The sequence below is a fragment of the Mesoplodon bidens genome (genome assembly GCF_964165515.1).
Source record: "Mesoplodon bidens genome assembly, chromosome: 6".
Taxonomy (NCBI): Eukaryota; Metazoa; Chordata; class Mammalia; order Artiodactyla; family Ziphiidae; genus Mesoplodon; species Mesoplodon bidens.
In genome coordinates, this window is record NC_138162.1 from 21,277,798 (window position 1) to 21,300,054 (window position 22,257).

At 38.1% G+C, this 22,257-nt stretch overlaps 1 protein-coding gene across 3 annotated transcripts in view; it reads left to right on the forward strand.

The window, feature by feature from the left end:
• UNC13B (unc-13 homolog B) overlaps positions 1 to 22,257 on the forward strand; it is a 231,715-nt gene that overhangs the window by 37,556 nt on the left and 171,902 nt on the right. For all 3 annotated transcript variants that reach the window (XM_081237785.1, XM_081237787.1, XM_081237784.1), the window contains exon 2: positions 21,442 to 21,471. Coding sequence is in view for 2 of the 3 variants with exons in the window: in XM_081237787.1 (XP_081093913.1) it covers positions 21,442 to 21,471 (30 nt within the window). In the remaining variant the exon portion in view is untranslated. The remainder of the gene's footprint in view (positions 1 to 21,441; positions 21,472 to 22,257) is intronic.

The following is a 22,257-nucleotide window of genomic DNA, read 5'->3' on the forward strand; positions in this document are numbered from 1 at the left end:
AGAATTTTGAGGGATCACAAACATTCAGTTTATAATAACAACTAATAAAAACCATGTTATAAATGAATACTTAATAACATGGAAAAACGTTTATAAAATATTTTTAATGGGGAAAACAGATTGCAAAACAACTAAGTAAAGTAAGTTCCAAACTAGGTCAGTAAAGTAGAAATACTGTATATTAATTGAAAAAAACTGAAGATATATATATAGTAACGTTAAAATAATTACTTTAGGTAACATGGTAGAATTATGGAAAAGGTTTATCTTTTTTAATGTTTTCTACAATGAATATATACTAGTTTTGTAATAGAAAAAAACCATAATACCTTTCTAGGAGTGGAATTGCCAAGTCAAAAGCAAAGAATTTAAACATTAAAAAAAATGTAGTAGGCATTTCTTCCTGTAATATTTGTGACTTTGTTTATCTCTTGTTTTGGTTAAAAAAACTTTGTCTAATGCCTTGATATGGGCTCTTAATTTTCTTATTTCTCAGATGTATCTAACCTTATAGTCTTTTATTTTTGGTCTCACTATGTTGATTTAAAGCAGGTCTCTTAGAGATAGCAGTTGTTAGAGTCTAATTTTAAAAAAATTCACTTTATGACTTTTGGTATTACTGTGTCTCAGTGATTTAGAAGCTGTTTTATTGACATAGTAACTTAGATGTGTGATCTTGAGAAAGTTATTTAATCTGTACATCATGTTTTCCCATCTATAAAATGGAGGTAATATTAGTATATACCTAATAAGGCTATTGTAGGGAATAAATGGCAAAATACATTGAAAACACTTAGAATGGTATCTTGCCAATAGTAGCAATCAGTAAATATTTATTATTATTTTTCTTGTAGGAAAGTTTAGCTGTTTTATATGACAGCTTCTATGAATATAAACAAATATATATGTATGTGTAGTCTGTATTTATATATTTATAAATGTAACATGAGTGGGATATTACATGTGCTTTTACTGATGTTTTGCTTAATGTAACTTTGGATATCTTTTTATGTCAATAAAGATAGGTCTATATCATTGTTTTAAATGTTTATATAATATTCCATTGTATTTACCATGATTTACTAAAATGTTTCCTTATGAATGGGTATAATTTAGGATATTTTCATTTTCTTGATAATACAAATGTAACTGTGATTAGTATCCTTGTGGTTAGAATTCCTCCTTACAGTAATTTCAGTAAATTCTTAAAAGTGTTCTTAGTGTTTTATAAAAAGCACCATGAGTTCCAGGACTTTATAGAAAACTCACTTGGGACTCTGCCCCAAGGAGGTGTGTGAAATACTGTTTTAATTATAGAAGGCATGCACTTCCATAGTGCTATGCCTTTGCATATGCTCTTACTTGTTTTCTCGTTTTCCAGCTGAAGAATGGCTACCTCTTTGTGATCCTGCTTATATCTGCCTCCCTCTCCACAACCCAAACCAAACTAAATCCAAAGAAAATCCCAATTGAAAATCAGAATCTTTTTTCTTTAGGTCCCTTATAGCATCTGTTTGTACATCCATTTAGCAGGTATTTGTTAGTGCCTTTTATGTTGTAGACACTTGACAGGGTGCCAGGTTGAGTGAGTAGTAGATAACAGAACATGGTTCCTGCTCTCATGGAAGTCATAGACTAGTGGGTGAGGAGATAATAGGTGATCAAAAATAAATATGTAAATATAAATCGTCATAAATATTTTAAAGAAAAAGAACTGGGAATAAATAAGAGGGTTTTATATTTGCAATGAATGGTTAAAGAAGGCCTCTCTGAAATGTGGACATTTAAACTAAAACCTGAAAGGTGAGAAGGAGGTAATCAGTAGACTATTGAGGATGGGGTGGAGGAAGAGCCTTCCAGATCGAGGAAGAGGTCCCATTGGAAGATCCTGTGGGTGAAAAGGGATTATAGTATTCTAGGAACTGAAAGAAGGCCCAATGATAGGCTAGAATAGAGGGAAGAGAGTAAAGCCAGAGAAGTTGAAAAGTAAGCAGGGCCAGATCAGGCAGAATTTTAGACTGTGGTAAAGAGTTTTGATTTCTAATGGGCAGCCATTGAAGGACCTAATTTACATTAAAAAAAATCATGGGATAGGGAGTACCCTGGTGGTCTAGTGGTTGGGATTCCGGGCTTTCACTGCTATGGCCTGGGTTCAATCCCTGGTCAGGGAACTGAGATCCCGCAAGTCATGTGGTGTGCCCAAAAAAACCCAAAAAACAAAACCCAAAAAACTCATGGGGTAGAATGGATGTAGAATACATTGGAGAGGGCAGGATTGAAAATTGGAGGCTGATTAGTAGTCTACTGCAGTAGACCAGGTGATATATGAGGATGACTTAAACTATTAGGTTAATGGAAGTGGAGATACAGATTAGTGGATTGATTTGAGCACTGTTAAGTAGGTGGATTGACAGGACTTGATTGATTGGAAATGGAGGGTGACAGAGAAGGGGTCCTTGAGAGCTGATTCACAGGTTTCTGGCTTGAGCAGCTGGATGGCAGTGCTGTTTACTGAGGTACTGAGGTAAAGATTGGGTGAAAGAATAGACTTAGTGGGAGGATCAATCAAGAGTTCACTTACAGAAATACTAAGTTTGAGAAACCTGGAAGACTGATCTGCAGATGGGCATTTGGAAATTGTAACCATAGAGATTGTATTTTAAACCGTGGAAGTAGATGATATCATTTAGAGAATAGAAAGGGAGAAGAGGGTATGAGACCAAGCTCAAGGGAACTCCAACAATCTGAGGGGTTGGTAGGTGAGGAGGACGTGATGGCAAAGGAGACTGTAAAGGAGCAAACTCATATGCAGCACACAAATCAATAGATGTTACGAAAGTCAAGATGAGTCTATTTCAAAGAGTGAGTTGTCAATTTACAATAGAGTCAGATGAGAATTGAAAAGTGTCCATTGGATTTGGTGGCATGGAGTTGACTGGCCTTGTGGAGAGCAGTTTTAGTGGAGAAGTGGGAGTGGAAGCCAGACTAGAATGGTTAAGAATCACTGGGAAGTGGGGAAGTAGAGATAAATATGTGTCAACAATTCTCTTATAGTTCTTGTTCACTGTTTGGATAATATGGCTGCTTCCCTGCTAGACTCAGTTCTTTAAGGGCAGTGGTGATGTCATAGTCACTTTTCTGACCTCCCTTAAGTCTCTTATACATAATTGGCCCTCAATAAAAGGTTGAATGAATAAAACACCTTGTAGTTTGCACAACATACTATCCATTTTACTTTATAGTACTAATCTCTTTCAAATCTATTTATTATAAAAATTTCTGCTTTTAATTCTTCAGGGCCTCTTAGTGTATTTTTTTGGTTGTTATTAAGAAAATTTTTTTATGTCCTGTAGATTTTTTTTTTTTGGAGCATGCTTTTTTTCTCCTTTCATGAAATGGTTTCATATTTTTTTTTTTTTTTTTTTTTTTTTTTTTTTTTTTTGCTGTACGCGGGCCTCTCACTGCTGTGGCCTCTCCCGTTGCGGAGCACAGGCTCCGGACACACAGGCTCCGCGGCCATGGCTCGCGGGCCCAGCCGCTCCGCGGCATGTGGGATCTTCCGGGATAGGGGCACGAACCCGTGTCCCCTGCATCGGCAGGCGGACTCTCAACCACTGCGCCACCAGGGAAGCCCCTGTTTCATATTTTTTTTAAAAACAGTATATACTTGATATGTTCTGTTTATTCTACGTTATTCTACATTTGTATAAAGCTGCTTCTTAGCCATCATTTCTGAAGCCTGGAAAGGTAAGAACTGAAGGTGTTTTTATATTCATTCATATCTATAAATGTTCTCTACCTTTCTAAGAATTTTATCCAATTTTTTTTCTTGTATATCTTCCATGAAAACACTTGGTGGGCATCTTTATCAATACAGTTATTCCCTTTTCACAATCACTAGTTTCTCTAAGCTGGTTTTTAAGTCTTGAGCTTATGCTAGTTATTTCTCCATTGTGAATATATTTTCCTAAGTTCTTCCCACTTTACTCTTTTCCTTTCAGTGTTCCTTTGCCTTGAACATTTCTGTGCTTTCCCTTTATATACCTTTCACTGTATTTAGGGGTCTTAAGAGAGACATATCCAGCAGATTATTCAGGTTAATATACACTCTTTATTCTTAGCCAGGGCTTCTGTCCTGATTCCTGATCCTATATCTGCTTTCTGCTTTCCTTCTCCAGTGAGCAAAGTAGGGAACTGAGGAAATCTCAGCACCCAGTTTTTATCTTGCACTTTTAAATCCTAGAGCAGATCCAAGCCTAAGAAACTACCACGATTCCTTTCTTCTGGCCTTAGCACTGCTTATATCCCTAGGGCCACAGGGACTTTCTAAGGAGAAGGCATTGTCAGTGCTCTGTTGAAAGAGTACAGAAAAGAGAGAATTATTTGCCAGTCTCATAATTTTGTAATTCCTTCAGTCTGCCTACTTAGATTTAGAGAAACAGCACCAATCATCAAATTGCAGGGATGAGTTAGATCCATGAAAATAAGAAATGAAGGCCAAGGAGCTCAGTTACAGTTTGGGAAATTGAGTTTAAGATGGGTCTAGGCAAACAATTGGGGACTGAGTTGAGAATATCAGGTCTTTTGCTGGTTTTGATTTTTTTGGATGTTGAGTACTGTAACCCTTCAAGGTCCTGGATGTAAATCAGATTGTTGATTTGATCTTGAAATTGGAGAATGTCATTCAGCTTTGATTAGAGTCAAACAGAATCTGAGGCATCAACAGCACATTGTCTAGTGCAGCCATTCCTATACTAGTTTGAGATTGAGACCCTTGAGGGCAGAGAGGGTATCTTTATCTCCGTGTTACTTGGCACAGTGCCTGACAGTAGGGCCTCAATAAATATTGAAGTAATGAACCTAAAATGTAAAAACACCTGCGTACCAGGGACTGCTAATGCTCATCTGCTCTGCCTTGGCTCCAGAAACTAATTCTTAATCCTTCACATACTTTATTTTCTCAGATCTTTTCCACCATCTCTACCTCTGCTACATTAGTGCAAGCCACCATCATCTCTCCTCTGGACCATTGCAATAGCTATCCAACATATATATTTTCTTTCTTCCATTTGTGCTCCCCTGAGGTACATTCTCCAAACAGTAATCAGAGCTGTCTTCTAAAAATGTAAATCAGATCATGTTACCTGTCTACCCTGATCTTCCAATGGCTTCCCAGTATATATCTCTCACTTTTTAAATCTATTACATTCCTTGGTTAGGAGAGCTGACATTCTGGTAACGAGAGATTCTTTTATACAGTATTTCTACTCCCCCCTGCCAAACACACACACACACACACACACACACACACACAGAAAACATCATTAGCAGCAGGCAGAAAAGCTTCAAAAGAGAGGGACAAATATATTTTAAAAACCCAGGTCCTCCCTGGTGGTGCAGTGGTTAAGAATCCGCCTGCCAGTTCAGGGGACACGGGTTTGAGCCCTGGTCCGGGAAGATCCCACATGCCTCTGAGTAACTAAGCCCGTGCACCGCAACTACTGAGCCTGAGCTCTAGAGCCCGTGAGCCACAACTACTGAGCCCACATGCCACAACTACTGAAATCCGTGTGCCTAGAGCCCGTGCTCTGCAACAAGAGAAGCCGCTGCAACGAGAAGCCCGTGCACCGCAACGAAGAGTAGCCCCCGCTTGCCGCAACTAGAGAAAGCCTGCGCGCAGCAACAAAGACCCAACGCAGCCAAAAATAAATAAATAAATAAATTAAAAAATATATATATATAAATGTTCCCTTTAAAAAAAAACCCAGATCCAATTAAAATATCCATGTAAAGGTCAATATACCTTTGCAACCCCCTCATCTGACTCCTCAGGAAAGCCCTCTAGTGTACATGCATTTCATATAATGGTGTCACTTATTGAGCCCTTCTCTAGGTCTGAGGAAAGAAATGAAAAGATTACTAAATTCTGTAAGCTTCTTCCAATCAAAATGGAGGAAGCTAGCAAGGATACCTACTGGAAAGATATCTATACTCTCCAGACCAGGAGAATGGCAATTTACCATAGTGATTAAGAATGTAGATAGGTCTTGAAGTCAAACTGCCTGAGTTTGAGCTGCAGCTCTGTTACTTACTGGCTATGTAACCTTGAGCAAATTGTTTAAACCTCTCCCAAACCGAGTTTCCTTATGTGTAACATGGAAATAATACCACTGCTTATCTCATAAAGTTTCTGTGGGGATTAAATCAGCATTTAAGGGATTAAGTGGCACTGTGTTTTCAAAACTGTTAGTTGTAGTTGTTGTTTTCGCAGTTCTCACTATCATCACTATAATCCTATTCCATTCCAGTGTCTTGTATTTATCTCCATTGTAGCATTTGTGTTGTAACTTTCTATTTCTACATCTATTTTCCCACAGACTTTAAGACACCCTTTTTTTTTTTGGCGGTACGTGGGCCTCTCACTGTTGTGGCCTCTCCCGTTGCGGAGCACAGGCTCCGGACGCGCAGGCTCAGCGGCCATGGATCACGGGCCCAGCCGCTCCGCGGCATGTGGGATCCTCCCAGACCGGGGCACAAACCCATCTCCCCTGCATCGGCAGGCGGACTCTCAACCACTGCACCACCAGGGAAGCCCAAGACACCCATTTTTAAATTTGTATTCCACTAGCGCCTAGTATACTTGACACACAATGTACATTTGGGTTAATCTGAATAAAGACTAATGTTTAACGCCTCTAAATTAGTGGCCCCTTGTACAGCGAATACAGACTTACAAAATCTGGATAAAGCATAAGCAAGCTTTAATGTTGTCTCCCAAGGTCTAGTGGGGAAGAAAGGGAGGATTCCTTTGCCAAATATGAAAATTGAGGGGTTTTTTTTGTTTGTTTCGTTGTGTATCAACATCAAAGAATGATGGGTAGAGTTCTTCTGACAGCCTTTGGGTCCCCAAAGAACCTCAGTCCTTCAACCACCAGTTCTATTGTCTCTAACTATCCCAGAGAAATGGCCATTGGTCCTTATGTTTTATGGGGCCAATTAGATGTGGCCTTTACTCTTTAATATGTCTATGCATTCAAGGATTGGGCACAGGTAATCCATTATTCCTAAAAATATATAAGTAAAAGCCAATTCCATGTTTATATTTTAGGTGTGGCATTAGCATCTAAACTCAAAACTGCCTTATTATAGTTACATTACATCAATCAATTTTATATGTAACGCCCATATTTTCTAATTATGTGAAGGAATTGGTAGTTACCAAATTGGTTACCAAGGAAAGTCTTGTTGCAAAGAAGTATTTATGGTATTTGTTTGGGGGAGTGTTATGGGTTCCAAAAAAGGAATTGTCTCAGGGACACCTTACCAAGATTATATTCAAGGAATTTTACAGAAATAATCTGATGAGTAAAAAAAGAATTCTGGCCTTAAAGAGTTTTTGCCCATTATAGGAGTTAAGATTTTGATATAAATAACTGCCAGGGGGAGATAGAAAGTAAGAGATGCATATAAACAGCTGTGGAAATTTGGAGCAAGGAGACTATCTTTGACTGATAGTATGTTGGAAAAAAATTGGGAAATTTGGTAAGAGAGATAATATTAATGTTTGGTGTTGAAGAATGAATATTTTGAACATGTGGAAATGAAGTGTATTGTGAATGTCCTTATTAAGGACAGGAGCCTATGTTTATTAATGGATTTTCTTTTTTGCATAATTGCTTTCTGTCATTTTTGGTAACAACATTAACAGTTACCATCATAGCTAACATTTATTGACTGCCTACTATGTGCCAGAATCTAAGTGCTTTACCTTTATTAACTTAATCCTCATATATCTATTATCTGTATTTTAACTTTTTTTCTGCTTTGTTCTTTCCTGCCAGACATTGCTTTTTTTAAAAAAAATTTTTATCAAAGATATATGTGTGTATAGTTTAAAGGGTCAATCAGTAAGTACTATACATTTTGTTACCACAAACAGCAGTCTCCCCTCCTTCACATTAGAAGTTTCTTTAAGGGGAACTTAAAAAAATTTTTTTTTAATTAAAAAAATTTTTTTTGACCATGCCATGCGGTTTGTGGGATCTTAATTCCCCAACCAGGGATTGAACCCTGGCCATGGGAATGAAAGCGCCGAGTCCTAACCACTGGACCGCCAGGGAATTCCCAAGGCGAACTTGTTTAGTACTTGTGAGGGCAAGCAAGTTGTTAAAGTAGAAGCTATTTATTTGTTACTCTCTCCCCCTCATCTCCTTCCTCCTTGCTTTCTTTATGCTGTATCTTATCTGTGGGTATAGGGTGGCCAGCATTCAGTGCATCTCCAGTTCTACAAGATTATAGCCATGAGTTGTAGTGGTTGCTCCAGCTTTCTCAGTCTTTGGGTTTCATGTCAAGAATGTCATCACCTTTTTCTTCTTAGCTTCATCTCCCTTCTAGTTCTTCCTACCTAGGTACAGGCTACCATTCTCTCTCTCTCACCTGGACTTCTGCACTAGCCTTTTTATTGGTTTTTGCTTCTCTCCAGTTTATTCTACATACTGCAGCCTGAATTACTTTTCTAAAATGTAAATCTGATCAGGGTACTTCTCTGCTTAAAATCCCTTAGGATAAAGTCGATCTCCAAATTCCTTGGACTGGTTTCCAAGGCACTTGATGGTCATCCCTGGCTTTCACCTTTACTCTTGCCATTTTCTGTCCCCACTCTTTAAGTTCCAACCATAATCGAACTACTAGAGATCCCTCAAATGCAGTTTTCCTTCTCACTTCTGGATACATAAGGAGGAAAGATATGAAGATAATTGTCAAGTGTAAGCCTACCCTTGTGAAAACCAGCAAAGCCACATATCTAGGTTTCCTAGGAAGAACAGGAATCAGACACTCAAGAGAATAGAGCTTACTTGGGGAATTAAAAAGTTGTTCAGTATGAATGCAATTGTAATAAACAGGCTATCTTGTTACCACTTGAACCTCAGGAATTTGTCAGTGTGGAGTGGAGACATAATAAGTGTTTGGTTTTTCTCCTTGATTTTTTTTTTCCTACTTTTGTCCTCACTTTTTCTCAGACTTGTCTGTGTGATTCACATTTTTCTTCCCTAAGCGAGGTACTGATTGATTTGGTCAGTCACTATCCCTTATAAATGCTTATTTCTAGCATAATTTTTCTTTCAGAATATCTGTTGAGATGCTATGTAGTCTACTGATTGACTACCCTTGGGGCTGATGATCACCCTTGATTTAATCAAAGAGGGACAGGATGGTGGGGTCATGTTGTAGATATAGGTACTTAAATACATGAAGAATTGCATTGGGTTGCTTTCCTTAGCTCAGGGTCAATGATACAGTGTTTATTTTAGCAAGGCACCTGGAGCATAATGGACTCCTTTTCATAGGTGAATGCCAAATGGCTAGGTATAGAGTTCCTGGATTGCCATTTTTTGTCATTTTGTCATTAGAAGAATGTCTATAGATGGTGGTTTTCACTAAAATATTTTTGGGTACCGATCCCTTTTTTTTTATATTAATCTTATCTGATATGCTTGAGCTCTTTCTTCATCTGAAGAAAACTTTCTTTTGTATTTGAATATTACTTCTGTTCCATTTGTTCTTGTATCATCTTCAGGAACTCCGATTATCAATGTGTTAGAGCTCTGCTACTCTCTCCCCCGTCCCCTCACCCCTTAAAATTATATTAATCTCTTCATTTTTTTCCTTTTTCATTCTTGGAGATTTTCTTAAATTTCTTCTTTAAATCATCGCTTCGGTTTCTTCAAAGCTGACTCTTCTCTCACTACTTATAATGAATTTATATATAATTTTTCTTTTTAAAAATTTTTGTCATTATTTTATTCCTTTTTTTTTTTTTTGGCTGTGCAGCGGCTTGTAGGATTTCAGTTCCCCAAACAGGGATCAAAACAGTCCACGAAAGTAAAAGCCCAGAATCCTAACCACTAGGCCACCAGGGAACTCCCTATAATTTTTCTTATGTTTACCTTAATATTCTTATCTCACTGAGCTTCCTTTCTTTATCTGCCTCTCAGCAGGCTTCCTTATTATTTTAGTCTTTCATTTTGCTTCTGTGACTCCATTTTTTAAATATTTAGAAGCTGTGAAATACTGCCTAAGTTTTGTTTTTTGCAATGTGTAATTTTAAAAGAGTTTACTTTTGAGTGCTATTTTCTTATTACATTGTTTTAGAATCATTTCATGGTCTTCTTAAAAAAATTAAAAATTTTTTTTCACCCAAGAATAATGAGATATTCATTCATATGTAGCTTTTTTCCCCTCTAGAAACAGGGTATTTCTTAGATGGCCTCACTCTCCATTTCCTGTTAGAAGCCTCCGCTTAGATTTTAACATAAGGCCCTGATTGCCAGTTAAGTGATCCAGCAACCTCAGGAAGTGAGGAGGGAGCCCTGGCTGCAAATCATCTTATTAGCGGAAACTTCTCTTTGTGTAGAATTTTATTTGTATTTGGCAAAGTTGCTATGTCAGGTTCAGATCTGGTATGGCTGCCCTGCTGCTTTGTACCAGAATAGTCCCACTTTCTCCTAGAGAATGGATCTGCTTGGTGTAGCTACCTTTGCTGCACTAGAAAATGGTCTGCCACTTGACAATTTATCATAAAGGAGAGGGAAGGAAAAGGACATCTTGCTAGCCAGTAAGAACACCTGAGTCAACTCCTGTGTTCAGTTGTTTGACAGATGTCACAGTTAGTGCATCTTTATGTCCAAATACTTGACAAATGTAAAAGTATAATACAACAAAATATGCAAATTAATAATTGCAACTATATTAAAAAATATATATATAACACTATAGCAGATTGAAAACAGGGCAGTAGGATTATATATGATTCCTATCTTTTAAAATGTTAACTTTTAAATAAGAAGGAAATGGTGGTTATCGTATTTGACAGGTGACACTTATTTAATGCTATATTCTAAAACAGGAGGTTACAAACCGGGGAACTAGTGCCGCAAGGCTTTGGAAATTATTTCATAAGAAGGACAGGCTAGAACAAGGCAGATCAGCCATTCCCAGTGCTTGAGGAACCAGGTCACTGGATGCAGAGTCAGTGTGAATAGGATTATTTCCTGTAATCTCAAGGGTGCCAGTTGTAGACTTGATTCTTCAGCAAGGTCAAGGAAACTCAGGAGCTGAAGTTATAGTGTTTTTGAGGATTAGGCATAGCGTAAATATAAAAGAAGTAATCTTCTCTTATTTTTGCTTTTAATTGTAAGCAGTCTGGAGCCAAATGCTCTGCCTGTCCATTTTCTCTTTAGCCCTGGCTTCTCGGGTTTTCATATTGGCGGAGTCTTTTTAAATTTTTTTAAAAAATTAATTTATTTATATTTTGGCTGCATTGGGTCTTCGTTGCTGTGCGCAGGCTTTCTCTAGTTGTGGCGAGTGGGACTACTCTTTGTTGCAGTGTGCGGGATTCTCATTGCAGTGCCTCCTCTTGTTGTGGAGTACAGGCTCTAGAGCACGTCGGCTTCAGTAGTTGTAGTGCGTGGGCTCAATAGTTGTGGCTCGTGGGCTCTAGAGCACAGGCTTGGTAGTTGTGGCGCACGGGCTTAGTTGTTCCGCGGCTTGGTGGAGTCTTAAAGAGCTTGTGTTCAGTCATGATTATCTCTTTTTTTGCACCTTTTACTTTTCTCCTTGCTTTTCACACCTATTAGTAGCATGGAATTAGATGATGAGGAATTGTGTGCTGTAGCTGGAGCTCCTCTCAGCTTTGACTGTGAAAATACTACTTTGAAATTAACTTCATATTTAGATGGATAACAAGTTTGTTGATCAATCTGTTATTTTTTAACAGTTTGTGGGAATAGTTTATAGTGTAGAGCCTTACAGTTTTTTCTTATTTTAAACATCATATCATAATGTTTTTCAAACTCAAAATTCTTCAGACTTTAAAATTAAAGTTTTAATAAGTGAACAATATAATGGTGAATAAAGATTTAAAAACTTGTGAAAACCTGATAACCTCACATCTGTCCCCATCTCATTTCTTGAGGTAACTAATGTTAACAGCCCACTTGGTATGTATCTTTCCATACCTTTCTTCCTATTCACAACAACTATACAAGCATATTTAGACATCTATTAGGGTGTTTTTTTGTTTTTGTTTTTTTTAATAAATTTTATTTATTTAAAAAATTTATTTATTTTTGGCTGCATTGGGTCTTTTTTTTTGCGGTACGCGGGCCTCTCACTGCTGTGGCCTCTCCCGTTTCGGAGCACAGGCTCTGGATGCGCAGGCTCAGCGGCCATGGCTCACGGGCCCAGCCGCTCCGTGGCATGTGGGATCCTCCTGGACTGGGGCACGAACCTGTGTCCCCTGCATCGGCAGGCAGACTCTCCACCACTGCGCCACCATGGAAGCCCCTGCATTGGGTCTTTGTTGCGGTGCGCGGGCTTCTCATTGCAGTGGCTTCCCTTGTGGAGCACAGGCTCTAGGCGTGTGGGCTTCAGTAGTTGTGACATGGGGGCTCAGCAGTTGTGGCTCACGGGCTCTAGAGCGCAGGCTCAGTAGTTGTGGCGCATGGGCTTAGTTGCTCCGCAGCATGTGGGATCTTCCTGGACCAGGGCTTGAACCCATGTCCCCTGCATTGGCAGGCGGATTCCTAACCACTGCGCCACCAGGGAAGCCCCTCTATTAAGGTTTTTTGGTTTACTTTTTTTCTAACAGCTTGAGATATAATTCATATACCATACAGTTCATCCATTTAAAGTACAATCCAGTGGTTCTTACTGGATTCACAGAGTTGTGTAGCCATCAGTACAGTCAATTCTAGAACATTATTATCACCCTCAAAAGAAACTCCTTACCCATTAGCTATCACTTCTCTCCATTTTCTCCCAACCTTTCCAGGTATAGACAACCACTAATCTACTTTCTGTCTTTACAGAATTACTTATTCTGGATTTTTCACATGAATGGAATTATACAATATATTTGTCTTTTGCGGCTGGCTTCTTTCACTTAGTGTAATTCTTTTTTGTTTGTTTGTTTGTTTGTTTGTTTTTGCAGTACGTGGGCCTCTCACTGTTGTGGCCTCTCCCGTTGTGGAGCACAGGCTCCAGACGCGCAGGCTCAGCGGCCATGGCTCATGGGCCTAGGCGCTCCGCGGCATGTGGGATCTTCCTGGAGTGGGGCACAAACCCGTGTCCCCTGCATCGGCAGGTGGACTCTCAACCACTGCGCCACCAGGGAAGCCCCAGTTATGCTTTTTGTCTCAGGGCCCACGTAATGAAGTGTCAGAGCCAAGTCTAGAATCAAGACCTCCTTGTTCCTAGTCATTAGCAGCTGCAGCTTTTGCTCCACTCCCATGGGCTTAATGTAGCTTTTTAAAAGTTATCATTGAGGGCTTCCCTGGTGGCGCAGTGGTTGGGAGTCCACCTGCCGATGCAGGGGACGCGGGTTCCTGCCCCGGCCCAGGAGGATCCTGCATGCCGCGGAGCGGCTGGGCCCGTGAGCCATGGCCGCTGAGCCTGCGCGTCTGGAGCCTGTGCTCCGCGGCGGGAGAGGCCACGGCAGTGAGAGGCCCGCGTGCCGCAAAAAAAAAAAAAAAAAGTTTTCATTGAAATATTGGAAAACACTCAGTTTTTAGATGGTGTATCTTCATAATGACAAATACTTAGAAAAACATTTTCCTCTAACTATGATTTCTCTCAAGGGCCTATGTTTATTATTCAAGGACTAGAGAAGACCCTGAATTAGCAATGATTCCATCCAATTCCAAAGAGATACTTATTGAGCAAACACCATGTAATTAGTCCATTTAAATAGGGCAAATAAACCTAAGACAAATTAGTAAAAGCAGACTTTTATAGATATAGAATAGGAAAATAACTAATAAAACAAATTTAATGAGAACAACATTGGTAATAAAAGCATTTTTATTAGCAGATGATCTTAACCTGCATGGATTTCCCCTTGATATGCACAGTGTTTTGTGGATGTACCTGCATTTTTCTGGAGAGCAGATGTGTAGCTTTTGTTAAATTATCAAAGTAGTCTGTAATTTTAAAGGTTAAGCCTTTATTGTAACACAGTGATGGGAGGGAAAGCATATTGGTGCAGTTTCGTTGAGGAGTAGGTGATGATAAAAAAGATGGGCTACGTCTGGGAAAAACTGAAAAGGAACAAAATGTATCTACTTCATTTCTGGACTCTCCTGTTATCCTCTGTCCTCCCTTATGCTGTCTTTCCAAAGCAGGAGACTTAGAAAGATTTATTCTTGAAGAAATTAAATAGGAAAAGTTCTGGATTTAGGATACCACAATTCCCTTGTTTTAGCCTTTGGCCTGACTAGCCCCCAGGACCTGGCACTCAAACTCTTAGAGATTTTGTGGGGCTAATGGGTTTTGCCTCTCATTGGACTGAAATACTGCTCTGTGCCTTTTTCTCATGTTGTTCCTTCTTCTCTTTGCCTATCTATGTTTTATCCATTTCCTTAATCCCAGTTCTACTTCTATCTATTTGATAATAGCTTTGGTTATTAATCCCAACCTTACTCATCTGTCCTTTCTCTTTGGCACATTTTATCTTAACATTACATTTTGGTTTCTAAGTTGACAGTGAATTATATGATTAGCTCTTTTCCTCCATGTGCTTGCATTGTTTTTGCTGTCTCTCTCACCTTCCTTAGGGTAGTGGCTATGTTTTTTTCTTTTTCTTCTCCTCCTCCAGCTGCCTCCATGGTGGCATTCTGGTGGAATGGAAAGAACTAGACTTAGAGTCAGATGACCTGAATCCTTTATCTAGTGCCATTATTTAATCCATGTGATGTTCCCAGTTGATTCTTAATGTGACCCAGCCACAGAACCTCTCTGAGCTCAAGTTTCTTCTTACCTGTAAAATGGAGATAAAAAGGAAAATTGACATAAAACCCCAATATCCAAGAACAGGAATGGTCCATTTTGGTGTTCTCACATTACTGGATGTAAACTGTTGTCCTTTAGAACTCCACTGCCTTGGACATTCATGCTCTTCTACTGGAATCCCAACTTCTCTGCAACTTTCTCTAACCAGCTCTGCAACTTCGTTTCAGTCCCTCAAGATTCAAGTTGGGAGCATGTGATTGCTACACCTAGGTCTTTTGCCTTTGGCTTTTGCAGTGAGTCATAGGGTTCTGCTTCCCCTCTCTCGGGATTTCTTCAGAAGAGGAAGAGTATTTTGGTACTAGGGAGCCCAAAGGACAAATAGCCACCTCATCCATTTAATGCAGTTTTCTTCTTGTTTAACACCATTTTATACATAGTTGTTTTAATCTATAATTCCCTAATGACATGATGTTGAACATCTTTTCATATGGTTACTTGCCATCATTGTATCTTCTTTGGTAAGGTGTCTGTTAAAGTCTTTTGCCCATTTTAAAATCAGGCTGTGTGTTGTCTTACTATTGAGTTTTAAGAGTTCTGTGTATATTTTGGATAGCAGTCCTTTATCAGATGTGTCTTTTGCAAATATTTCTTCCAGTATTTGGCTTGTTTACTCATTCTCTTGACATTGTCTTTCACAGAACAGAAATTTTTAATTTTAATGAAGTCCAGCTTATCAGTTATTTCTTTTATGAATTATTCCTCTTGTATCTAAAAGACCATCACATGCCCTAGGTCATCTGTTTTCTCCTATGTTATTTTCTAGCAGTTTTATAGTTTTATGTTTTACATTTAGGTCTATGATCCATTTGGAGTTAATTTTTGTGAAGGTCTTTGTCTAGATTCTTTTTTTTTTACGTGTAAATGTCCATTTCTCCTAGCCCCATTTATTGAAAAGACTATCATTGCTACTACCATTGTATTGCCTTTGCTTCTTTGTCAAAGATCAGTTGACTACATTTACATGGGTCTATTTCTAGCTCTCTATTCTGTTCCATTGATCTGTTTGTCTGTTCTTTTCCTAATACTATACTGTCTTGATTACTATTAACTTTACAGTAAGTCTTAAAGTTGGTTAGTGTCAGTCCTCCAACTTTGTTTTTTTTACTTTGGTATTGAGTTGGCTGTTCTGGGTCTTTATCCTCTCCATATAAACTTTAGAATCAGTTTGTCTGTATCCACAAAGTAACTTGCTAGGATGTTGATTAGGATTGCATTGAACTTAAAGATGAAGTTGAGAAGAACTGACATCTTGACAATATTGAGTCTTCCTATCCATGAACATGGAATATCTATTTCATTCTTTGATAGCTTTCCTCAGTTTTGTAGTTTTCTTCATAGAGATCTTATACATATTTTGTTAGATTTATACCTATTTGTTAGATTTATATAAATGATAATGTGTTTTTAACTTCAAATTTCACTTGTTCATTGTTGGTATATAGGAAAGTGATTGACTTTTGTACAGTAACCTTGTATTTTGCAACCGTGCCATGATTGCTTATTTAGTTCCAGAAGCTTTTTGGTTGATTCTCTTAGATTTTCTACATAAATGATCATATCATCTACTCAACATAGAGGACCATGTCATATGCAAGAATAAAAATTTTTTAAAAGAAAAAAATATAGAGAATAATATATTACATACTCATGTACTCACCACCTAGGTTTAACACGTTAATGTTTTTCATATTAGTTAAGGTTAAAAAAATAGTATATTATGGATAAAGTTGAAGCATCCTTTACAGTCTCAATCCCTTCTCTCACAAGATATAATCACTCTCAAAGTTGATATGCAGTTTTTCCTTTCATGATTTTTATTCTAAAACTTGTATATCTATCCATCCATCCATTCACCCATCATACAGAGATATTCATTCCCTTATATTTTCTTCTGAAAATTCTAAAGCTTTGCTTTAGATTTCTAAATCACATTTAGATAATTTAACATGTAATCAATCCCCTAATCTTTTGCTATTATAAACATTGCTTCAACTTATTAACTGGTATAACCTTCTTTCTGTACCTGTGGAATCTATCTATAGAGTAAATTCCTAAGTGTGGGATTGCTGCTAGGAGTTTTGATCTTTGACCAATAAATATAGTCATGTAAACATGACCATAGTTGAGATACAGACAGTTCCATCACCCCAAAATGTTTCCTTGAGTTTCTTTGTACTGCTGTACTTTCTATTATGGTTTTGCTTTTTCTAGCATGTTATGTAAATGGAGTCATACAGCATGTAGTCTTGTGTCTAGCTTTTTCACTTAGCAAAATTTGCTTCTCAGATTCATTTTTTTGTTGTGTATATCAGTAACTCTTTCATATGTATTGCTGAGTAGTATACTGTTGTATAGATATGCCACAATTTGTTTATCAGGGTATTTGGGTTCTTTCTAGGTTTTTGGCTATTATCAATAATGTTCTTATGAACATTCATGTACAAGTATTTGTGTGGACATAAATTTTCATTCCTCTGGGGTAAATACTTACAAGACTAATTGCTGGAATGTATGATAAATATGTTTTAAGTTTGTAAGAAACTTCTAAGCTGTTTCCCAAAATGATTGTTTCATTTTGTATTCTCATCAGCAATATATGAGAGTTCTAGTTGGTCCACATCCTCATTAACACTTGGTTTTGTCAGATTTGTAAATTTTAGATCATCTAGTTGGTGTATAGTGCTATCTCATTATGTTTTTAATTGACATTTCCTTGATGAATAATGATATTGAGCTTCTTTTCATGTGCTTATTTGCCACCTGTGTATCTTTGTTTGGTGAAGTGTCTGTTCAGATCTTCTGTCCAATTTTAAAAATATGGGTTCTTTGCTTTCTTAATATTGAGTTTTGAGATTTTTTTTATAGTCCTTTATCAGTCTTATCAGATACATTTTTCAAATATTTCCTCTTGGTCTATAACTTTTTAACAGGGTCTTTTGAGGAATACATGTTTTAACTTCTGAAGAAGTCTAGTTTATCAATTTTTTTCTTTTAAACTTCATGCTTTTTGTATCCAATTTAAGAAATCTTTGCCTAATTGCCCAAGGCCAGTAAGATTTTCTCCTATGTTTTCTTCTAGATGTTTTATAGTTTTAGCTCTTACATTTAGTTCTATTAATGATTCATTTCAAGTTAAATTTTGCATGTGGCATGAGGTAAGGATAATATATATTATTTTATTATAATTTATATAATTACATAGTATATTTTATTCTATATTTATATATATATTTCTATTTTATTCCATTGGTCTGTGTCTGTTTTTATGCCACTGGCACACTATCTTTATTACTGTAGCTTTTACAGTAAGTCTTGAATTAGATGAAATTGAAGAATAATTGGGAAGAGAAATTGACACAAGACTAAAAGGGGCAGTCCAGTGGGAGACATACTTTGATTCAATGAAAAGAGATTTTAGACTTCCCTGGTGGCACAGTGGTTAAGAATCCGCCTGCCAATGCAGGGGACAAGGTATCAAGCCCTGGTTTGGGAAGATCCCACATGCCACGGAGCAACTAAGCCCTTGCGCCACAGCTACTGAGCCTGCGCTCTAGAGCCCACGAGCCACAACTACTGAGCCCACGTGCCACAACTACTGAAGACCATGCGCCCTAGGGCTGCGTGCTGCATCTACTGAGCCCGCGTGCCACAACTATTGAAGCCCGCGCACCTAGAGCCCGTGCTCCGCAGCAAGAGAAGCCACCGCAATGAGAAGCCCGTGCGCCGCAATGAAGAGTAGCCCCCACTCGCTGCAACTAGAGAACGCCCGCACGCAGCAATGAAAACCCACTGCAGCCAGAAAAAAAGAGAGATTTTAGCACTAAGAAAATGGAGAAGGCCTCGTAAAAGGTGCTGGATTACCCATCTCTTGGAAAAACCAGGGCTTGGATGTCAGCTAAGGTGAAGCTTTCAGTTGTAATGCAGGACAAGGATAATGGCAGATCTGTACTCTGAGTATCCTTTTTTTTTTTTTTTTTTTTTTTTTTTTTTGCGGTACATGGGCCTCTCACCGTTGTGGCCTCTCCCACTGCGGAGCACAGGCTCCGGACGCCCAGGCCCAGCAGCCATGGCTCACGGGCCCAGCCACTCCGTGACACGCGGGATCCTCCCAGACCGGGGCACGAACCCACGTCCCCTGCATCGGCAGGCGGACTCCCAACCACTGTGCCACCAGGGAAGCCCCTGAGTATCCTTTTCAAGCCTTGTGTCTTGGGATTTTCTTTTATCTTTTTTTCCCCCTGTGGCACTTAGACTTAATCTTGATGGGCAGAAAGATTGTTGGTGCTTTCTGGAATTTAGCAGTTTTCCTGCCTGTGTGGTCTTTGAGCTTTCCTAAGAGCTGGCATGTGGGATTCTGCAGTTCTTCACTGACGTTTTGGAAACCAAGCTCTTTGTGATCATTTGGATTGGAATTCTCTCTGTCTCTCTCTTTTTAAAAAAATTTATTTTATTGAAGTATAGTTGATTTACAATGTTGTGTTAATTTCTGCTGTACAGCAAAGTGATTCAGTTATACGTACATATACATTCTTTTCATATTCTTTTCCATTATGGTTTATCACAAGATATTGAACATAGTTTCCTGTGCTATATAGTAGGACCTTGTTGTTTATCCATTCTCTATATAATAGTTTGCTTCTTTTAATTGCAAACTCCCAATTTATCCCCCCCACCACCTCCCCCCTTGGCAACCACAAGTCTGTTCTCTATGTCTATAAGTCTGTTTCTGTTTCATAGATAAGTTCGTTAGTGTCATACTTTGGATTCCATTTATGAGTGATATCATATGGTCTTTGTCTTTCTCTTTCTGACTTCACTTAGTATGATAATCTCTAGGTCCATCCATGTTGCTGCAAATGGCATTATTTCATTTTCTTATGTCTGAGTTGTATATATTAGTTGTATACATATACCACATCTTCTTTATCTGTTCATCTGTCGATGGACATTTAGGTTGCTTCTATGTCTTGGCTATTGTGAATAGTGCTGCTATGAACATATGAGTACATGTTATCTTTTTGAATTATAGTTTTGTCTGGATATATGCCCAGGAGTAGGATTGCTGGATCATATGGCAATTCTATTTTTAGTTTTTTGAGGAGTTTCCATACTGTTTTCCATAGTGGCTGCACCATTACATTCCCATCAACAGTGTAGGAGGGTTTCCTTTTCTCCACGCCCTCTTCAGCATTTGTTATTTGTAAACTTTTTAAAGATGGCCATTCTGACTGGTATGAGGTGATACCTCATTGTAGTTTTGATCTGCATTTCTCTAATAACTAGCGATGTTCAGCATCTTTTCATGTGGCTATTGGCTATCTGTATGTCTTCTTTGGAGACATGTCTCTTTAGGTCTTCTGCCCATTTTTTGATTGTGTTGTTTGTTTTTTTTGTAACTGAGTTGTATGAGCTGTTTGTATATTTTGGAAATTAAACCCTTGTCAGTTGTATTATTTGCAAATATTTTCTCCCAGTCTGCAGGTTGTCTTTTCATTTTATTTATGGTTTCTTTCACCATTTTGATTACTGTAGCTTTGTAATATTGTCTGAAGTCTGGGAGGGTTATGCCTCCTGCTTCGTTCTTTTTCCTCAGTATTGCTTTGGCATTTCTGGGTCTTTTGTGATTCCATACAAATTTTAGGATTATTTGTTCTAGTTCTGTGAAAAAGGTCATGGGTAATTTGATAGGGATTTCATTAAATCTGTAGATTGTTTTGGGTAGTATGGCCATTTTAGCAATATTAATTCTTCCAATCCAAAAGCATGGGATATCTTTCCATTTCTTTAAATCTTCTTCAATTTCCTTTATCAATGTTTTATATTTCTTGGTGTATAAGTCTTTCACATCCTTGGTGAGGTTTATTTTTAAGTATTTTTTGATGTGATTTTAAAAGGGATTGTTTTTTTACTTTCCCTTTCTGATATTTCATTGTTAGTGTAAAGAAATGCAACCAATTTCTGTATGTTAATCTTGTATCCTGCTACCCTGCTGAATTCATTTATCAGTTCTAGTAGTTTCTGTGTGGAGTCTTTAGGGTTTTCAGTATATATTTAGTATCATGTCATCTGCATATAATGACAATTTTACCTCTTCTTTTCCAGTTTGGATACCTTTAATTTGGACAGGAACTCTTCTTGATATCTGCTTATTCCCAGAAAGAAGTTACTTCTCACTCTTGTTTAAAACCTGTTGTCCAGATCTGGCCTGTTAAGGTCTTCTTTTGGCATGAGTGGAATGAGGGAGTTCCTATGATGGGTTTTACATAAGGAACATAAATAATTTAAACCTTAGAAAGTTATCTGACATGAAATTGGGTGCCGTAGGAGTAATTTAGTTCCCTCTACCTCTTTGTCAGGAAGCTGTAAGAGATTTCTGCATGGAGTATGAGATTAGATTGGATGACTTTTAAGGGCCCTTCTAACTCTCTGCATTCAAGCTTTGATCAGAAGTCCCAGCTTCTTTTCTCTAATGACTTAGACTTAAAAATCTAGTCCTAACTCTAGTCTTGGCACATAGTAGTTACTCAATAAATGCTGGTTAAATAAATTAATTTGCAAGAATTCTTCATGGTGCCCTTTTTTTCTCTCTTGCAGTTAAAAGAGCCAAGTTCCAGGGTTCACCAGGTAAGGCCAGCCTTTAATTATTATGTTCTTCTCCCCATACTTGCTGTGATTTAAAAGCATTCTTTCAAAAAATCATTAATTTCATTTGATTCATTGATTAAATTAGTTAAATTCACTAAGTTCGGGCTTCCCTGGTGGCGCAGTGGTTGAGAATCTGCCTGCCAATGCAGGGGACACGGGTTCGAGCCCTGGTCTGGGAAGATCCCACATGCCACGGAGCAACTAGGCCCGTGAGCCACAACTACTGAGCCTGCGCGTCTGGAGCTTGTGCTCCACAACAAGAGAGGCCGCGATAGTGGGAGGCCCGCGCACCGCGATGAAGAGTGGTCCCCGCTTACCACAACTAGGGGAAGCCCTCGCACAGAAACGAAGACCCAACACAGCAAAAATAAAAAATAAAAATAAAAAATAAAAAATTCACTAAGTTCATTAAATTAATTAAAAATCAATATGGGAAGAGATTGGTCAAGGGGGTACAAAGTTTAAGTTATGCAAAATGAATTATTTCTGGAGAGCTAATGTACAACAATGTGTCTATGGTTAACAAGTATTGTATACTTGAAATTTGCTAAGAGGGTAGGTCTTAAGTGTTCTCAGCACACACACACAAACACACACACACAGAAAATGCTAATTATGAGGTGGTGGGGAATGTGAATTACCTTGATTGTGGTGATTATTTCACATTGTATACATATATAAAATCAAGTTGTACACCTTAAGTATATACAATTCTTAATTACCAATTACACTTCAAAAAGTTGAAAAAAAACAGTGCTATCATAA